This window comes from Gymnodraco acuticeps, unplaced genomic scaffold (assembly GCF_902827175.1).
Source record: "Gymnodraco acuticeps unplaced genomic scaffold, fGymAcu1.1, whole genome shotgun sequence".
In the NCBI taxonomy this organism is placed as follows: domain Eukaryota; kingdom Metazoa; phylum Chordata; class Actinopteri; order Perciformes; family Bathydraconidae; genus Gymnodraco; species Gymnodraco acuticeps.
This window is the reverse complement of record NW_022990947.1, coordinates 2,710,898-2,726,905: the sequence shown is the minus strand read 5'-3', so window position 1 is coordinate 2,726,905 and position 16,008 is coordinate 2,710,898. Positions and strand designations below refer to the sequence as shown.

General features: G+C 40.6%; 1 protein-coding gene across 1 annotated transcript in view; it reads left to right on the top strand.

Annotated features, from left to right (window-relative positions):
* The window catches only part of grid2 (glutamate receptor, ionotropic, delta 2), a 548,550-nt gene that overhangs the window by 529,022 nt on the left and 3,520 nt on the right, over window positions 1-16,008 (top strand). Inside the window, 1 exon segment of the mRNA XM_034234858.1 lies at window positions 5,299-5,539. Within this exon segment, the coding sequence (XP_034090749.1) occupies window positions 5,299-5,539 (241 nt within the window).

Sequence of the window (16,008 nt, the reverse complement as noted above, 5' to 3'; positions counted from 1 at the left end):
TTAATTAGATGTTAACATACAGTTACATATGGCTACTCATGTGTTTAACAATGCAGTACATGACAGTAATACTATAAACACTCACACTGCAATGATTTAAAGTAGATGCTAATTTTAGTGATTAAAGTGATCTATTTCCCAATACCCCAGGCAGCGGTATGATGACTGATGATGCCTTGAGCAAAAAACGCTACCAGACCCAAAAGGAAGAAAAAACACATCTAAGTTTACACCCCCTCAGTTCTATATTCTACATATTCAGACTGAAAATGAAAGCAAAAAAAAGTTTGGGATGTCTGTGCAGGGAAAAGCACACTGCTTAGGGGGAAATAAACGAGTAGTCATATTCCCTCTCCTGTGCTTTATCATGAACTCCATCAAACTCTGTGTAATGTAGTGTATCTTTCAAAAGGACATAAAGACCGTGACACACACACTTTAATTAGCTCCTCCTAGCTAGCTCTCATTATGTCATTTGTCATTGTTTCAAACAAAAAATCTAGAACTGTAATATATTTTGTCTGGCTATAAGCTTTCCATTTGATGGCTGTGTGTTTGCACTTATGTGAGCACAAACAATTTGGTTTTTTCGAAGAAGGATGTGTTTTCTTTTGGTGAGACTCATGCCCCATTTACACGGGGACGGAAACGAAAATGAACCGGATTCGATATCAAAAAAGTATTCCGTTCACACGCAAACAGCTCAATAAACGTGTCCGTCCACACGAGACCGCTCGACCCGCTGGATACGCTGTAATACATATGCCGGGCCTGTAAGTGGTGCTGTACTTCCGCCACAAAATACACCAAAAGCAGCGAAGAAGACCTCCCAAGCATGGTTGCCTGGTTGCCCTTCTGTTTTTTTCGCCGGTCAACATGTCCGTTAAAGTTTAAATCTTCCGGACTAAATTAGAAAAGTGCCGGTCAAAGGTCTTCTTTGTTATTTATTGAGCTTTAAAACAAATTGATAACGACTCTATATAATAATATAAGAATAATAAACGGAGCCTCTCTTTTCTTCCCCCTCTTCTGACAGCCCTTCAGTATCCATCTCATGGAGCTGGCTGATCCAGTAATGAGTGACCCGACAGTAAAAATAAACATATTTATAACTAGTTTAGGTAGTTTGAGAGGTAATTAAAATAGCTAAGGGTGATGATCTAACTTGAAGTGTGTGTTTTGCTCCGCTCACCACTCCATCACAGCGGGCGGAGCTGCAGGTGATCATGCAGAGCTGCGTGTCTCCGTCAGCAGCAGCTGATCTCTGATCTCTCTCTCCTGTCCGATTAGACTTCACTCGCGTTTATGTCCATATCGATCAAATCTAGCTGGAGGCTCCTGCTGAGTGCACTGTCCTGCGAGATACCGGGACCTGGCTCGAAAACACTCGGTTGTTGTTGTTGGCAAAACACATCAGCAATGCCGTGGGTGACACGGGGGTGAGCAGGAGAGGCGGGGCTATGGCATATAGGGCGTACCCACGGAGCCGTTTGACCCCCCAAAGCATGCCGTCCGCAGATCTATCCACCATGGGACCCGTTATCGTTTGAGGGGTCCGTTTCCGCAGTTCCGTTACGGCCTCGTGTGAACGAACCGTCTATACGTAGCAGATACAACCCAAACCGTAAACGAGGCCTCAACCAATGTTCTTGTCACAGTGACCTTTCATTTTGCCTGTCAGCCATGGGATACAGATTAATAAAAGCAGTGGTAACACATTTTGTGTTTGAATCACCATTCTCACTTTTCCTCACAAAGTTTAAGTACTCATTGCATAGTAGCTGCCAAGAGTGAAAAGTGATCTCTTCTTAGCTAACTAACTATGGTAAGTTAGGTAACTTTTTCTACATGCACCGAGCCATTCTCAACACTGTTACGATAAATGACCAAACACTCAACAGATAAGTGTAAGCATTCAAACTGGAATTACTCAGACATCTCATATTCCATGTATAAGATATTAAGTCTGGATTGCCTTCTTAAATAAGAGGGCCCTGTGGTGTAGCATTTTAACATCTTCCACTTCACTTTTGGCTTGCACCATCTGTCCAATCTCAGACACGCTTTATTTTGGTGTGAGCGGGTTTCAAATAATATTACCAGCACCATCATCATTTCTATCCTCTTTCCTGCAAGTATTATAAATGAGTTGGTAGAGTTCAGTCAGTGTCTTTTTGCCTAACTGCTGGCAGGATACAGCCATCTGAACCTCAACGAGATGAAATTAAAATGTATTATTTGTGTACTTTATGTACGTTTGCGTTCTTGTGAGTCCATGTCAGCGTAAGAATTGGATTCAAGGGCCCTTTGGGGAAGCAGCTTTTGCATAATTCTGATAGGCCAATTAGTGCAGAATGATAGATGATGAGCTCTATGGGCAGACAGGGTCGTAACAGTGGGGAGAGAGAAAGCACTCTGTCCTGAATCTCAAATCTGTTCGGCTATGTCCTCCCTCAAAGTTACACACAGCTCAGTCACATACTAATAATTCCTTGATCAAAGTCTACTTTTGGCACGTCTGTTTTCATGTCTTGATCTGATAGATCTTTTATCAAGTTGTGGAGAAGCCTTTTAGTTATTTGTTGTCGTTTTGTTTGTCTATTGGATTAAGGTAGGAAATGTTGGCGTTTACTGAGTCTTAATTAATATGAAAATCAAAGTATAACTTGAACATTTATATTCAGCTATTTACTTTGACACACAGCAAAATCGTATATTATAATTAATCGGGTTTACGATAGGATTTTTGAGAGTAACATTCAGTTTGTATCACTATTTCTCCCTGCAAGGAAAGAAATGTACATTTTCTTTTCCACTATTTATTTGCGATTAAAGGTCAACCCCTTTTGTAGAATGTTGTCACAAAGGCATTTACTCTCTATAGTCATTATGTTCACAGATTTTAAAGTAGATGAAACAAGAAAATGCCACCACTTATTTCCACTGCTTAAGTGCCCCACTAAAACCATGTGTGACATGACATTTGTGAAACATAAGAACCGTCAACTGATGAGTAGTGATAACAGACGGCAGCTCCAAACATAAAGCATGCCTCCATCGAATGACAGACATAAAAAGACATCAACACAGACAAGCAATCTTCAAAAGTTGGCAGAATTCCAAGCAAGAAATTCTGAAATATTTTAACAAAACAGTGCCTGGCTTCTTTGACAGGTAGGATCGCTCTTATTCCGTCTCATTAGCCTGTGTGCATTTCTTCTTTCTCCAAAGCCATCTGTCAGAGTGCAGGCTTGTTTGTGTGTGTGTGAAGCATCTGTCGTCAAAGTGACAGATAAAAAGGTCAGTATTGTATGAAAGGCACATCACTTCTCTTGGAAAAATCCTGTTTAAACAGTCATTTTGATGCGATTCAAAATTGGAAAAAATTGGAAAAATAATGTAAGGATTCTGTTTGAATTTTTATTAAACGCTGCTGCTGATGTCAACTTGAATATCAGCGGTGCGCCATGCATGCAACAGTGAGCTGTTTTGGCTCTTTCAGTGATAAACAATCTACCGCAGCACTCAGAGGTAAAGCATGAAGCATCTTGAAGTATATGTAGTATAATATATCAAAAAGTAACTTGGTAACATGTTTTGAAGAATAGGAGCAGGGCCCAATGCACTACTGAAAAGATGCAGGATTGATGTGAGATGAGGGATTTCTTCACTGACTACCTCTTTTTTGTGCCAGTCGAGTAATAACCAGGGCATACAACTAGGCCAGTGCTGTCACTATACTGAACACTATTGGAGATCATTTTTATTTCATTTGTTTTCAGTCAATGTTGCATATCATCTACACAAAGTCTTATCTAATCTTGGCACTAATCTGCACTGATCCAAGCCAAACAGTCCTACAATCAAGCTGGCAGTTGGTGGACATGATCTCGTATTATAATGACTGTTATTGGATTTTCTGTTGAAATTAGTTTTTCATTTTCTTATTGTCTGTCTCTCTTCTCTGCTCTTTTCTTCTTCTTTACAGTCCTTTACAGTTTTCTCCTCCTCTTTCTCCTTTATTCTGTCCCATGAGTTACAACCGCAACCAGGATTGAAACAATGTAGTTGTCCAGCCTCTGCAACTCTGTAAAGCCCAGGAAGTGATTGAAGAGAGAAAAGTGTTCCTAAATGACAGAGACTGGGTTATAGAGCAATGTTCTGTTGAACTTGTTTATCTGATTGAAATTAAAATTATCTATGTTTTTCTGGATATTGTGGATACAATTAATGACATAAATTGTCTGCAGACCTCATTTGCATTTCTTGATTGTTTTCAGTGCGTATTCTGTATTCCGCATGAAGTAAAATGAAGATGAGAGATGGGCATTGTCATTTATGTCAGCATGTTGTCACTGGAATTGTGAGAAGGTTCTGCCCCCAGGAAGTTGGGAAGATAATTGCAAACATCTGTCTCTCTATATAAATTGTAGTGTGCATGCAGTCTAGTATGGAACTGTTCATTTGTGAATATGTATCTCCGATCTACCCTGTTGGTTTCAATCGTTGTCATGGCTTAGTTTTATCTATGAGGGATTATTTGCACCTGTATGTTGTCTGTGTTAGTCTGTATCTGCTTGTGTGGGAGGCATAGCTATGTGAACGCACACATTCCCACATTGCCTTTTTCCTTTTTGTCTTTCCTTTCCCAATGCCCTTCTCTCATCAGATCGCCTGTTAAATATCCATCCGGATGCTAAAAGAGCCTCTGTACGCCTGTCTATCTGTGTGTCGGTAGTTCTCCTCCAAACCAAAATGAACGACCCAGTTAAATAATAAGCTGAAGGCTAACAGAGGGATCCCATCAACCTCTGAGCTGTATCCTCTCTGAAGCCATCAATCCTGGGACTAAAGCTAGGCTGCATAATGACATTGTGGCAGTGTACTCGCGCTGTGCTGCAAAACATATTAATGTTAGCCATAATGAGTTTGACAGCCCAATATGGTTGTCAAGGATCAGAGGGGATTTTAAACTGGCAAACACTGCCCTCAAATGGACAAGAAGAGCTATAGCATCTGCAGTAAACTGCAGTGTTGTCAGGTTGTATGCAGTTGACGTGGGGAAATGCTTTACATCCTCCATGATTGTTTTGAATCGTTTTGAATCTATAATCATTCAAATGACCCTCAGAAACCATAAATGATAATACACAATAACGATCAGTACTCTTGTCAGCGTGTCTGGCTTGTTGCATTCATGCATCTACAAATTCATTCATGTATTCTTCCTTGTCAGAATGTGCTTTTCCTGTACATTGATCTATGCTTACATGGCTGTTTCTCTCGCCCATATCCTAGAGTCTTGGAGCTCCAGCAGAACGGTGACATGGATATACTGAAACTCAAGTGGTGGCCCAGGGACAGCCCCTGTGATCTCTACAGTTCAATCCAGACACGACAACAGGGGAATGCCCTGGACATCCACAGCTTTGCGGGGGTGTTCTGCGTCCTGGCAGCCGGTGTGGTGCTCTCCTGCCTCATTGCCATGGTGGAAAGCTGGTGGTCACGGAGGAAGGGATCCAGGGTCCCCTCCAAGGAGGTAGGGGGATGGATGGGTGACTGAAAGTAGGAACAATGGTACCATGAGATAGGGCCTATAATACAACCCAGGTCTTATGTTTTAAAAGGGAGAAGAAGCAGTATAATTGGTAGAAAAAGGGAAAGGAGGGATAAAAAGTAAGAGTGATGATAATGATTGCATGGATGAGGGGTTTAGTTTCAGGCCTTAAGGTGCAAGGAGAAGGGTGTAAATGACTTAATAAAGAGTCTAGACTCTGTCGCGAGGGATTCTAAGTTAAAAAAAAGTACATTTATCAGCCAATGTGCATGAGAAAGGGAGATAGGAGTAAAGTCTGCCTTGTGAAGGACATGCGACGCTGAACCTTAGAAAACCTCTCATGTTTACAATGTCACTTCCCCTGAACTACATTTGCACGCAGGCTACATCAGCAACACCATGCTGAAAGCACAGGCTGGAGCTGTATTTGTTGTTAGGTTTTTCCCTCTCTGTCAAAAATAATCCTGAAGGTGCTATATTAGATCTGCAGTGATATAACCGCCATTGATCTTATGCGTAGACTTGTATACATTTGTGTATGTAGGAGTGGAAGGAAAGGTCCAATAGGACTTCAATGTTTTTAGAAGCCATGAGAACTTTATATCCATTTCTCCTTCCTACCCACAATACTGATCATGATAGCACTGTCAGCTTGACAGCATCCTTTCTCTATTAATTCTGATAGGTAAAGTTGCCATCAAATTATCTTACTGATTAGCCAAAGAGACATCCTCTGCCAAAGGCTAACTTATCTGAAGATGGTGTTCATGTTTCACTCATGTCCTTCTAACATCCTTGATGTAAGTACTCACATTCATGCTGCCAAAAGTAGTGTTTAACGCTCAATATGATGTACGAATACAGGCCCTGGTTGACATATCCATGATACAGATATAGATATATGTCTTTACGTTCACTTCAAATATTCCGTTCTATTATACAAAATTCTAACCCTGAAAATGATGCAGTCCAAATAGTATTTTTTCCAAGTATTTTCTCTTTTGACCCTATTATGTAGTCTCTATTCCGCTGCTGCTTACTCTCACCTCTTTTTCAGAATTATATGATTGATGCTATTTGGTTGGTGTCTATTAATTTAAAATGAGACAAATGTGTCAGTGTCAACAGGGTAATCAACCTTATTTTCGTGAAAAGAAAATGTTTTTCAGAAAGAATGATACTGGCAACGTTACGAGGGCCTGTTTGAATGCTGCTGCGTACCTTGACCAAGGCAGAGTCAAAAACACTGACACACAGATTTAAACATGGATATTTATACAGGCGTTCTGCTCAAAATAGTGGCAACACTCCACCTTGTGAATTAGCAGTAGCGCCCTGTGAAATTTCCAATCAGCCTATATGCATTTGATCAGCTCAGCAAGAATATCATTTAAGGCAATCAAAGTGACGCTGGCAACATCTTCCCCTGGTAGAGAGCCTGCAGTCTGTTGTCATTTGCTATCTTTATTTGCTCTTACATAGACAATACAGGGGAAATATTCAAATAAAAAACAATTGACAGCATGTGTAGTCGAATTTCTAATAATGGATTGTAATTCAGTATATGACTAGCCATTGGTGCAACTTGACATTTCAGTAGCTGTTTAATCCTCATAGGGATTTGACCAGAAATTGTATCAGCTTCTAATTCATCTTTCAACGCCGACCCACATTGTCACCTCTCATGCCTACTGCTTTGTTTACCACAACACAACATGGAGAAAATGTTCAAGTAAATAACTTTAATCAAAACTGTGAAATTGCAGGAAAGTGTAGCAAATGTGGTATACAAAACATGACACTGATGAAGTGAAAGAAATGTAATTATGTGTGAAATAATATTTTCACTTTTTGTTCAGAGTTAATTATTTATGTGTTGGTAAGAAATTACACTGAGGCATGAAGCAGCACAGATTAATTTAAGCGGGAAATGTTTTTGCCATCAGGTAAATTACTTCAGCTTTAAACAATTGCTTTTTCCCCTCTGAGGAAGCCATTTGATAAAAGCAGGTTAAGGTTAACTTATGAATAATGATTTTCCGGAATTAATGTTGCATGGTTTCCTTAGCTTTCATTCAACTCCCAGTCCTTACAGACTAAATCAAATCACGGTTATTTAGAAATGAGCTGTTTGAATGGTGTTCTGTATTATATTGCTAATGTTGCCTACAGTTACCAAAATGGGCTGTAAAGGACGGGGAAAGACGACCATTACAGTACATTAGCTATTAGCCGTGGAGAAGAGAGAGAGAGAACAACCTGGTAACAAAAGCATGCTGAGTTGATTAGAGTTGAGTGGAGCTGAACCATGCAGTGGAAATCAGGCTTGAGTGAACATCTCTCAGACACAAATAAGAGAAGCCTGGCCCATCTCCTTAATCGGTGGTGTCATGCTAATTTAAAGTTCCACCAAAGATAATTAGAAAAGAGGAGAAAATTATGAAAATTAAAATGGTTGCTATAGTCAGAGTGATTTAGTGTCAGATGAGGTTACTTTAATTATAAAAGAATGATCTGCAAATATAGAGGGAGCGTTTAAACATGATAACTCCATAAACATGTTATTGAATGAGAAAACAATCAAACCAAATTATTAAATGAGCAGCTACGGGTTGAAAATGTGTTGTACACATTATTCAATTTTACATCACTACAGTTTCTCGCTTTTGGAGACATCTTCACTCACAAGTCGTCATGGATGTGATGTGGGGTTGGGGTGACCTCCTTTGACGTAAAATACAGAAAAACACTACAAAGAAAATTGAAAATGGATTTTCGTAGCAGGAAAATAAGTAGTTTGTCAGTGTGTGTCACCAGATGTAATCACTGGAGTGTCACAGTTTTCTCTGACTAACAGCCTGTACGTTTCGCACAGCTTTGTTTACTTACTGCAGTCTAATACAAGACATGCAATTGCTTGCAACTTTTAAACAGTGACAAATCATTTGTTGTATTTATTAAATGTGCCTTGGGCTGTGGTATACATTGATTTATTTAATTGTGTAATTTTAGTTACACTCCAAGTTGTGTCCTCTTCCCCTCTGGAAATGAATCAGTGAGGCTAAGACTAGCTGTGCTATGTTGTAGGAGAATTGGTGCACTTTTGTGAATACAGAAGCAGGAGCTATAAAGCTGCAGGCAGACTCATCTATCTGAGTCAATTTGTTATGTGCAAGTTCCCCATGCATCTGGCATGATGTGCCGTTAAACTGGCTACAAACTGCAGTGAAGATAGAGCCACACAACAGCAGGTTGATTGCTGTTCGGTCTGCTTAAGCTTAATTTGGTTTCTTATATATTGCTGCCATGATTTAATCCTCTAATTACTTTGGTAAACCAAGTTGCATGTATTTAATAATTACTATGCATGCTACCGCCCACCATACTGAGATACAGAAGTAGGTGAGGAAAACAGATATCCGCCTGTAGAAGAAACACAGTTATCAAATTAATCTCAATCTCAATTTAAATTGGTCTGTTAAACTAGTTTGGCCACGTGGGATTGTCTGTAACCTTTCCTAAAGTCCAAAATGTTGCCGCATAGCCGACTGGCAATATCATTTTGATTTAGATCAGGCAACAGTATGTTTTTCTTCTGTGCACACAGCGACAGACACACCATTTAGGCCCCCCTTCCTCCGGCCCCCTGCTCAGCTACCAGCTTTAATCTGTCGTTAGATCACTGGTCATGTCCAACAACTGAGCACCCACAAAGACACCAAACCTTTGGCTGAGCACAAAGTCATGTTAGGCACAGTGTGGTTCAGCTGCAACACACACAAACACACACGCCCCCCGCCATCTTTATTAGCCGCTGAAGGCAGCGAGTGGAATCGGCCCCTGACTGAGCACAGCAGTGATGAGGAGGGACAGCAGGGATTTAACCGCTGATAGTCTTTCATTCTCTTTGTAGATTTTATAAGTTTTGCATATCAACGCACCATGCAATAACTCGCATATGGAACTCACTATCATAGATGAAGAAGTCACACATGGATGATAAGGTGCACCTCTTATGTATGTGCATTATAACTGGGAAAAAGGGGAATTTTTAATTTCCAGTAAATATTTAAAATATTATTCTTGCATTCAGCCAGAATTTGAGAGACGTATAGTTTGCATATATTGCTTTTTATGCTTAAAGGAAGGACTAAAATAGTTTTTAATGCAAATCAAAATAAAACATTGGGATTATAGTGCGAGCGAGGAAATGGGATATCTAAATTACGTTCAAAGAGCATCATTAGAAAAGCCCTGTCAGTGCTTCCATGGTGAAGATGAAGTTGGCTCAGTCAGCCATGATTGTTATTGATAGTTGAACCCTGACATTTATCCGTCACCCTATCAAAGCGTTGACCTATTGATTGCCATTAGTTTAGCTCAAGGTTTGTTCACCGTAACCACTGAACCTGAAGGAGATCAATACACTTCAAACAGAGTGCTTGTCAGATCATCAAACAGCATCTGAAACCCCCGCTGTCACTCCTTTCCCACCGGGGACTAGCAAAAAAAAATGATAACTTTTTGAATCAACATTCTGACCATCACAGCCACTTCACTCAGCCAGTGGCCTGATGTGTGGGGGAGAGAAAGTAGGCAGGATTTAAACTGCTTTGTTAAGCTCTCTTTTTATTCGGAACAACTACTGATATCAATTGTTGTTGTACAAATGGGTGCAACAACATAAATTGCAAGGATACTTTACCTCTATGACAGTGAGAAAGGGTGTGGGTGTTTGGGACAAAGATGAACAATTTTGCCTTCAGATGTGGTAAAACAACACATCTTACAAATGAGTTTGTTTCAAGCATACTCCAATACAATTTTTTAATTTGGCTGACATATTATTTCTAATTTCTTGTTCAAGTTAACCTGTTACAGTATATGTAAAAACGGTGGGAATACCATACTCAGATCTCAAATCACCATCTGTGCAGAATGTTTCCAAATGGGCAACCAGCTGCATGGAAGGTTTCTGAGAACAGAAAAGGAGGGAGTCAAGCTGGGTCCACTGCAGCATGTCCCTACTCAGTGGAGGGAAGAAGACACATTTAAGTCAACTTCAAAGCAGCTAATTATATAAATTGCATATGTTGCATTTTATCGACTGGGGAAAACTCTGCCTTTTCATGCAATTTGGCCTTAGTCATGGCCAGTGGAGTAAGTCTAGTGTGTTTAATGTCATCCAACTTCTTGAAGTTGAATTCATAAAGTGAAGCAAACCATAAAGCTCGTAATTAACTCCACCAGACACCTCACTCTCTGTCAGTTTAAATGAAGAACTCGTTGGCCTCTGTCTTGCTGTCACAGTGGATGCTAAGCACTTTGAATTGCCTTGTGTTGAAAAGTGCTATATAAATAAACTTAACTTGCCTTGCCTTGCCTTGTCTTGCCTTGCCTTGCCTTGCCTTGCCTTGCCTTGCCTTGCCTTGCCTTGCCTTGCCTTGCCTTGCCTTGCCTTGCCTTGCCTTGCCTTGCCTTGCCTTAACACCCCTTGCCTTAACACCCCTTGCCTTAACACCCCTTGCCTTAACACCCCTTGCCTTAACACCCCTTGCCTTAACACCCCTTGCCTTGCCTTGCCTTAACACCCCTTGCGCATTTTGCAAGCTTTACATAAAGTAGGAAGTCTGGTGACCCATTCGAAAACGACCGAAATCGGCTTGGTGTGTCAGGGCCTTAATACGTGGGCCTAGAAATTGGCTTATCAACATACATTGGCACCAGGAGTATGAATTAGTCATGGAGACTTGGCTTGAGGAGTCCAATGCTGTGACGTACTGGGCCCAGATAGACATATTATAGACTTGCTGTGTAATTCAGGCTAATATCTGCCACATAGGGATTTGCATGGTTTCCTCAACTATTATTGTATGTATTAGGGCAGACTGACAGTATGTCTTTTAAACCATCATGGTGATTGTTGAAATCACTAAAAACCATGTTGCTACATAGAATACTAAATAATGTTTAATTACCTTGGATACTCTGTAATCTATCTCTTGGATTGGCTTAATTGCAAATGAGCAAGTGCACTAAATGTAAAAAGGATTGATGCACTATGAGTGCAGTTATGTCATTATGATTATCAGTTGGGTCTTGCCTATCACAGATGCTCATTGAATAAAACCTGTGAATAATGTATTCAAAAGTACACTGAGAATGCTAATCACTTCTAATTACCAGATAACAGACTCATCCTAATTTGTCTCCCTTGAAGATGAAAAACAGATTGGCCACTCATACTGTAACACACAATCACACCAATGAGCATGCTCTCTCCCATTCATGCATACATTGCCTCGCTTTTACCTCTCCTCTTGCTACATGTCAGGCTTGTGTCAATATAACGAACAGATTTGTGTCAGATATGACAGATCATGAACCCCATTAATGCAATATATACATTTGTTCAGCGTGTTTTCAACATGCTTCAAAGGGTGGTTTCCAGCTCATTCATTCAGTGACATATACACGTCTTTAGATGGAAGCAATCAGTCCACACAGCCATAAATCATTTCTACATCCATCCATCTGATAGTAAGGCCAAAGACACCACCCCCTCATGCCACACACACCCATGCTTTACTTTATACATGAAAACCCACAATCCATCGTGCAAGCTCTAATACATCTAATCTGTAAGTGTTGTTTCTCTGTGTTTTCTCTGCATACTAAAACATACATAATGTCTCTACATGCCTTTACATTCATTGTGTAATGCTGTGGTAATTGCTTTTGACTGTGAGCTATATGTCAATGTTTGTGTCTGTGCTATGTGTTGTGGAACGGCTGACATTGCTATTTGTGAGGCTACATCCAATATATGCCAATAAAATTGTTAATGAGATATACATTCATAACACAAATAAACACATTTCCACAGAGTTGACTCCTGTGGGTCACCTATGCTGTATCATGTGCACATTTCACAAGGATATGCATACAAAATAAAGGGTGGAGGGAGAACTGTCTAACAGTCTCCAAGGCAGCCCTGCGATCTTGGGATGTTTGATAGTTCACTTATGAGTTAAATGTATTAGAGTGAACTACAATAACTACTTCCTAGATATACCCCATCTACAAAAACATAATGATAGGACTGTATATGTATGCTGCTTTGGAAGCTAGTCTAAATTTGGACCTCTTGATTCTTGATTCCTTTGACAAATGTTTTCCAAATGAGTGTCTAAGACCCATTTCATTCATAATAGGGCAGCTGTATTGCTTTACCCTTTTGGCCTATATGTTCTATGAGAGGTTTATATGAAAGAGTTCTGTCATTGGATTCAACCGCATCTCTAAAAGTTCAAACCTGAGAGTAACCATTATACTGCATATTGCCATTGTCAGAACTCTTCCATAACGGTAATGTCTGTGGATTTGACCATGTCTGATTTTTCATATAATCCATGTAGATTTAGCACGAGTAGAGCAGGCACTTCCTTGTGTATCGTCATCGTTGGTACACCTAAAACAGCTGACCTCTTCTCTTTGAGGTCTGGATGGAAGTTGCCGGGCCTACTCGTTCTAACTCTACACAATGATCTGTGTCACTGTGGCTCAAAGCTCTCATATTTGTTTTTGTTTTGTTTTTATAGATAAGTACTCTGTGTTGAGGGGTGTAGCGGGCGAGGGGGAGAGAGAGAGGGGGAGAACAATTCAAAATGCCATTTAAACATCTCCCCTTTCCAGGTATATAACCACTGTGTGAATGTCTCTCTGAGGACACGACACAGACGACCTGCTTAACTGTGTGTGCTGACTGACTGCCGTGTCTCTCTTCTCGCTCACCCCCCACCCGTTTGTCTCTCCAATTGACTTCTCTCTCTCCTCAACCTTAAAATCCTTTCATCTGCCTGATCTTGTCTGTCACTCATCCCTTCTCTGTCTCCGCCCGGCTGCTGATTGTCTACCTGTGTCTCTGTTTGGCTTCTTTATTTTGTGGGGTTTTAAACTTCCCACTCAACTTGCATGCACACAAACACATTTATACGGATTACTCCATATCTCTCTCCCATAACCCTGTCTCTCTCCTCCTATCCTTTTTACACACACACACACACAAACACACACATGCACCTCACAAACTAACACCAGGCGCAGGCAGATGGCCCATCTGCCAGGCAAGCTGCTGATCCTTGCCCTCACACCACAAATGAGCGCCCTCATGCCCTGGGCGCTCAGACCCTGAACCAGAACCCTGGCATGGGCCACACCAATGCCCCCTCCACCCACTACCAGACTCCGGCATGCTGCGACATTCCTTGTGCCCTGATCGTGCAGCACTCCTACGAACACACCAACCCCTCCGAGCTCACCCCCAAAATGAGAATGACCACCTTCACCACCTCACCTCCCACCCCAAGGTTATACATACAATAGAGGATAGAAATAAATCATTGGTTAGTAACGCTTAAAGAACTGGTATAATAAAGGAGTGAAAAGGTATAAAGAGGAACAATGGACATTAAGTTGCAAGGTTCCAAATGTAGTGTTCACAGAAAAGCTTACTGCTGGATACAAAAATACCTCTTTCAAATACGTTTATACACCTGGCATGTTGCCGGTTGACTATGTGTGCAGTGATGCTTTCCTGCCTCTAGAGGGTGCTGTCCCTCTATATAGAAGCAAGTAAAGTATAATCTTGAAACCTGAAGGTTAAAGCCTTCAATTAAGTATTTACTTCATGTAACATGGAGATTTACTAAAAAGTCTAGATTACTAGATGAAGCCAAAACACAGTTTGTTGTGTAAACTTGGCTTTGTCATCCAATATAAAGTCTTTATATTGCACACAATAGATGTATATTTGAATACATTTCAGATATTCAGATACATTTAGATTTATAATTGTATTAATGTAAATATAGGTCATGATCAGGTGATCAGTGTTGACTAATTCAGTGGGCTTTATAATGTAGGAAATCTTCCTTTACAATAATATAAATGTAGTCAGGTCCTCCCCCTCTTTTCCACAGAAGCCTTCCACTTCTCCTTTCACAGTACCGTTCAGTCCTTAAATATTCCCATTAGTGTCCTTTAACTTACAGCAGACTGACCATTTGTGATTCTTTTTCATTTCCCTTCATTTCTTTGATACCAACTCTACCCTTTGGATATCCCCTCCGTTAAATGTAAAGTGTGTTTATGATAGTGTCACGACAAACACTAGCGCCCCCTCGTCCTCTCCTCCCTCCCACTGTCCCTTCCTTAGATGGCAACCAGGGGGCACCATTGCTTGTCCCCTCTCCCGTGAGCTTCATACAGTAGGTCCAGAGCCCCCTCCAGACCCCCAGACCTAAAGGACACGGTCAGTAACTCTATCTTTACCCCCAATAATGTGACTCCCTTCCTCACAAAACCCTGTGACGTTACACAAAGTGTGAACCTTAATATACACTATATTGATGTGACACCCCACTCTTCCACAGACCTAACTCTCAGACCCTTACCTTCCATAAAGCCAGAGAAGCACCTTGCCATGTGTGTGGACAATGGAAGCATTTTAGGAGTTAGTACATTTCAGCAAAGCCTTTTCCTCTCGCTATCCTCACCTCATTCATTGCGTACTCAGCTCCCTCACACCACTGTCCCCTGTAAAGGCATGCATCACCTCTCAGTGAGTGTAACCATCCTTGAATGAATATGTGAATATAGTAATTATAAGTCTTATTTAACATATACTGCAAGTTAAGGTAAAGCCTAAGTTGATGTATGCACTTTCTTTTTGAACTGTTAAGACTGTTAAATATTGTTTGATTGAAGTTTAATAATCTATCTTCTAAAATGCATTTGATAAAGGAGCCATATTGTATGTGGCCTGGAAAAACTTCACCTGAAAATGAGATGTCAATCTCAATGTGAATTTGTTGGCATGTTGGCCATGATGCAATGTTGACAATAAGCAGGACAAATACATAGGTTAGGTGAGGTATTGTTAAGCATTTGAACTGGCTTATGTAAAAGAGGTTTTATTTGTAATGTTATGTTATTGTAAGGGACAGTAGACCAAGCACAAGCCCCCTGGAATCGCAGAGCGCACAGCATGATGGTGGTGTGTTTTCTGTGTGTATTCCAGATTATCTGCACTCCCTTAAAGACCTTGTAGAAGTGTGTGTATGTTTCTCTCCTTCTATATCCTCACCACAGCTCATAGTGTGCTTCTCTTCCCTCCATCTTTGCCCTCCTCTCTTTTGCTCTCCTTGCCTCCTGTCACATTTATGGTTCCCATTGACCACCAAACTTTTTTTTAAATAACTTTATGTTGTGCCATCCCCACTTTCTCTCCTAACTCAACATGGGTCTCATTTTTAATTGTGCCAACACTTTTGTTTGGCTACATGCATGCCAACATGTCCTCACCTGCATTGGCCTTTTCTTTCTTTTACTATTTTTCTCTCTACCCATTTGTACTGGTTGATTGGCCCTTTTGCTGAATACAAATTACA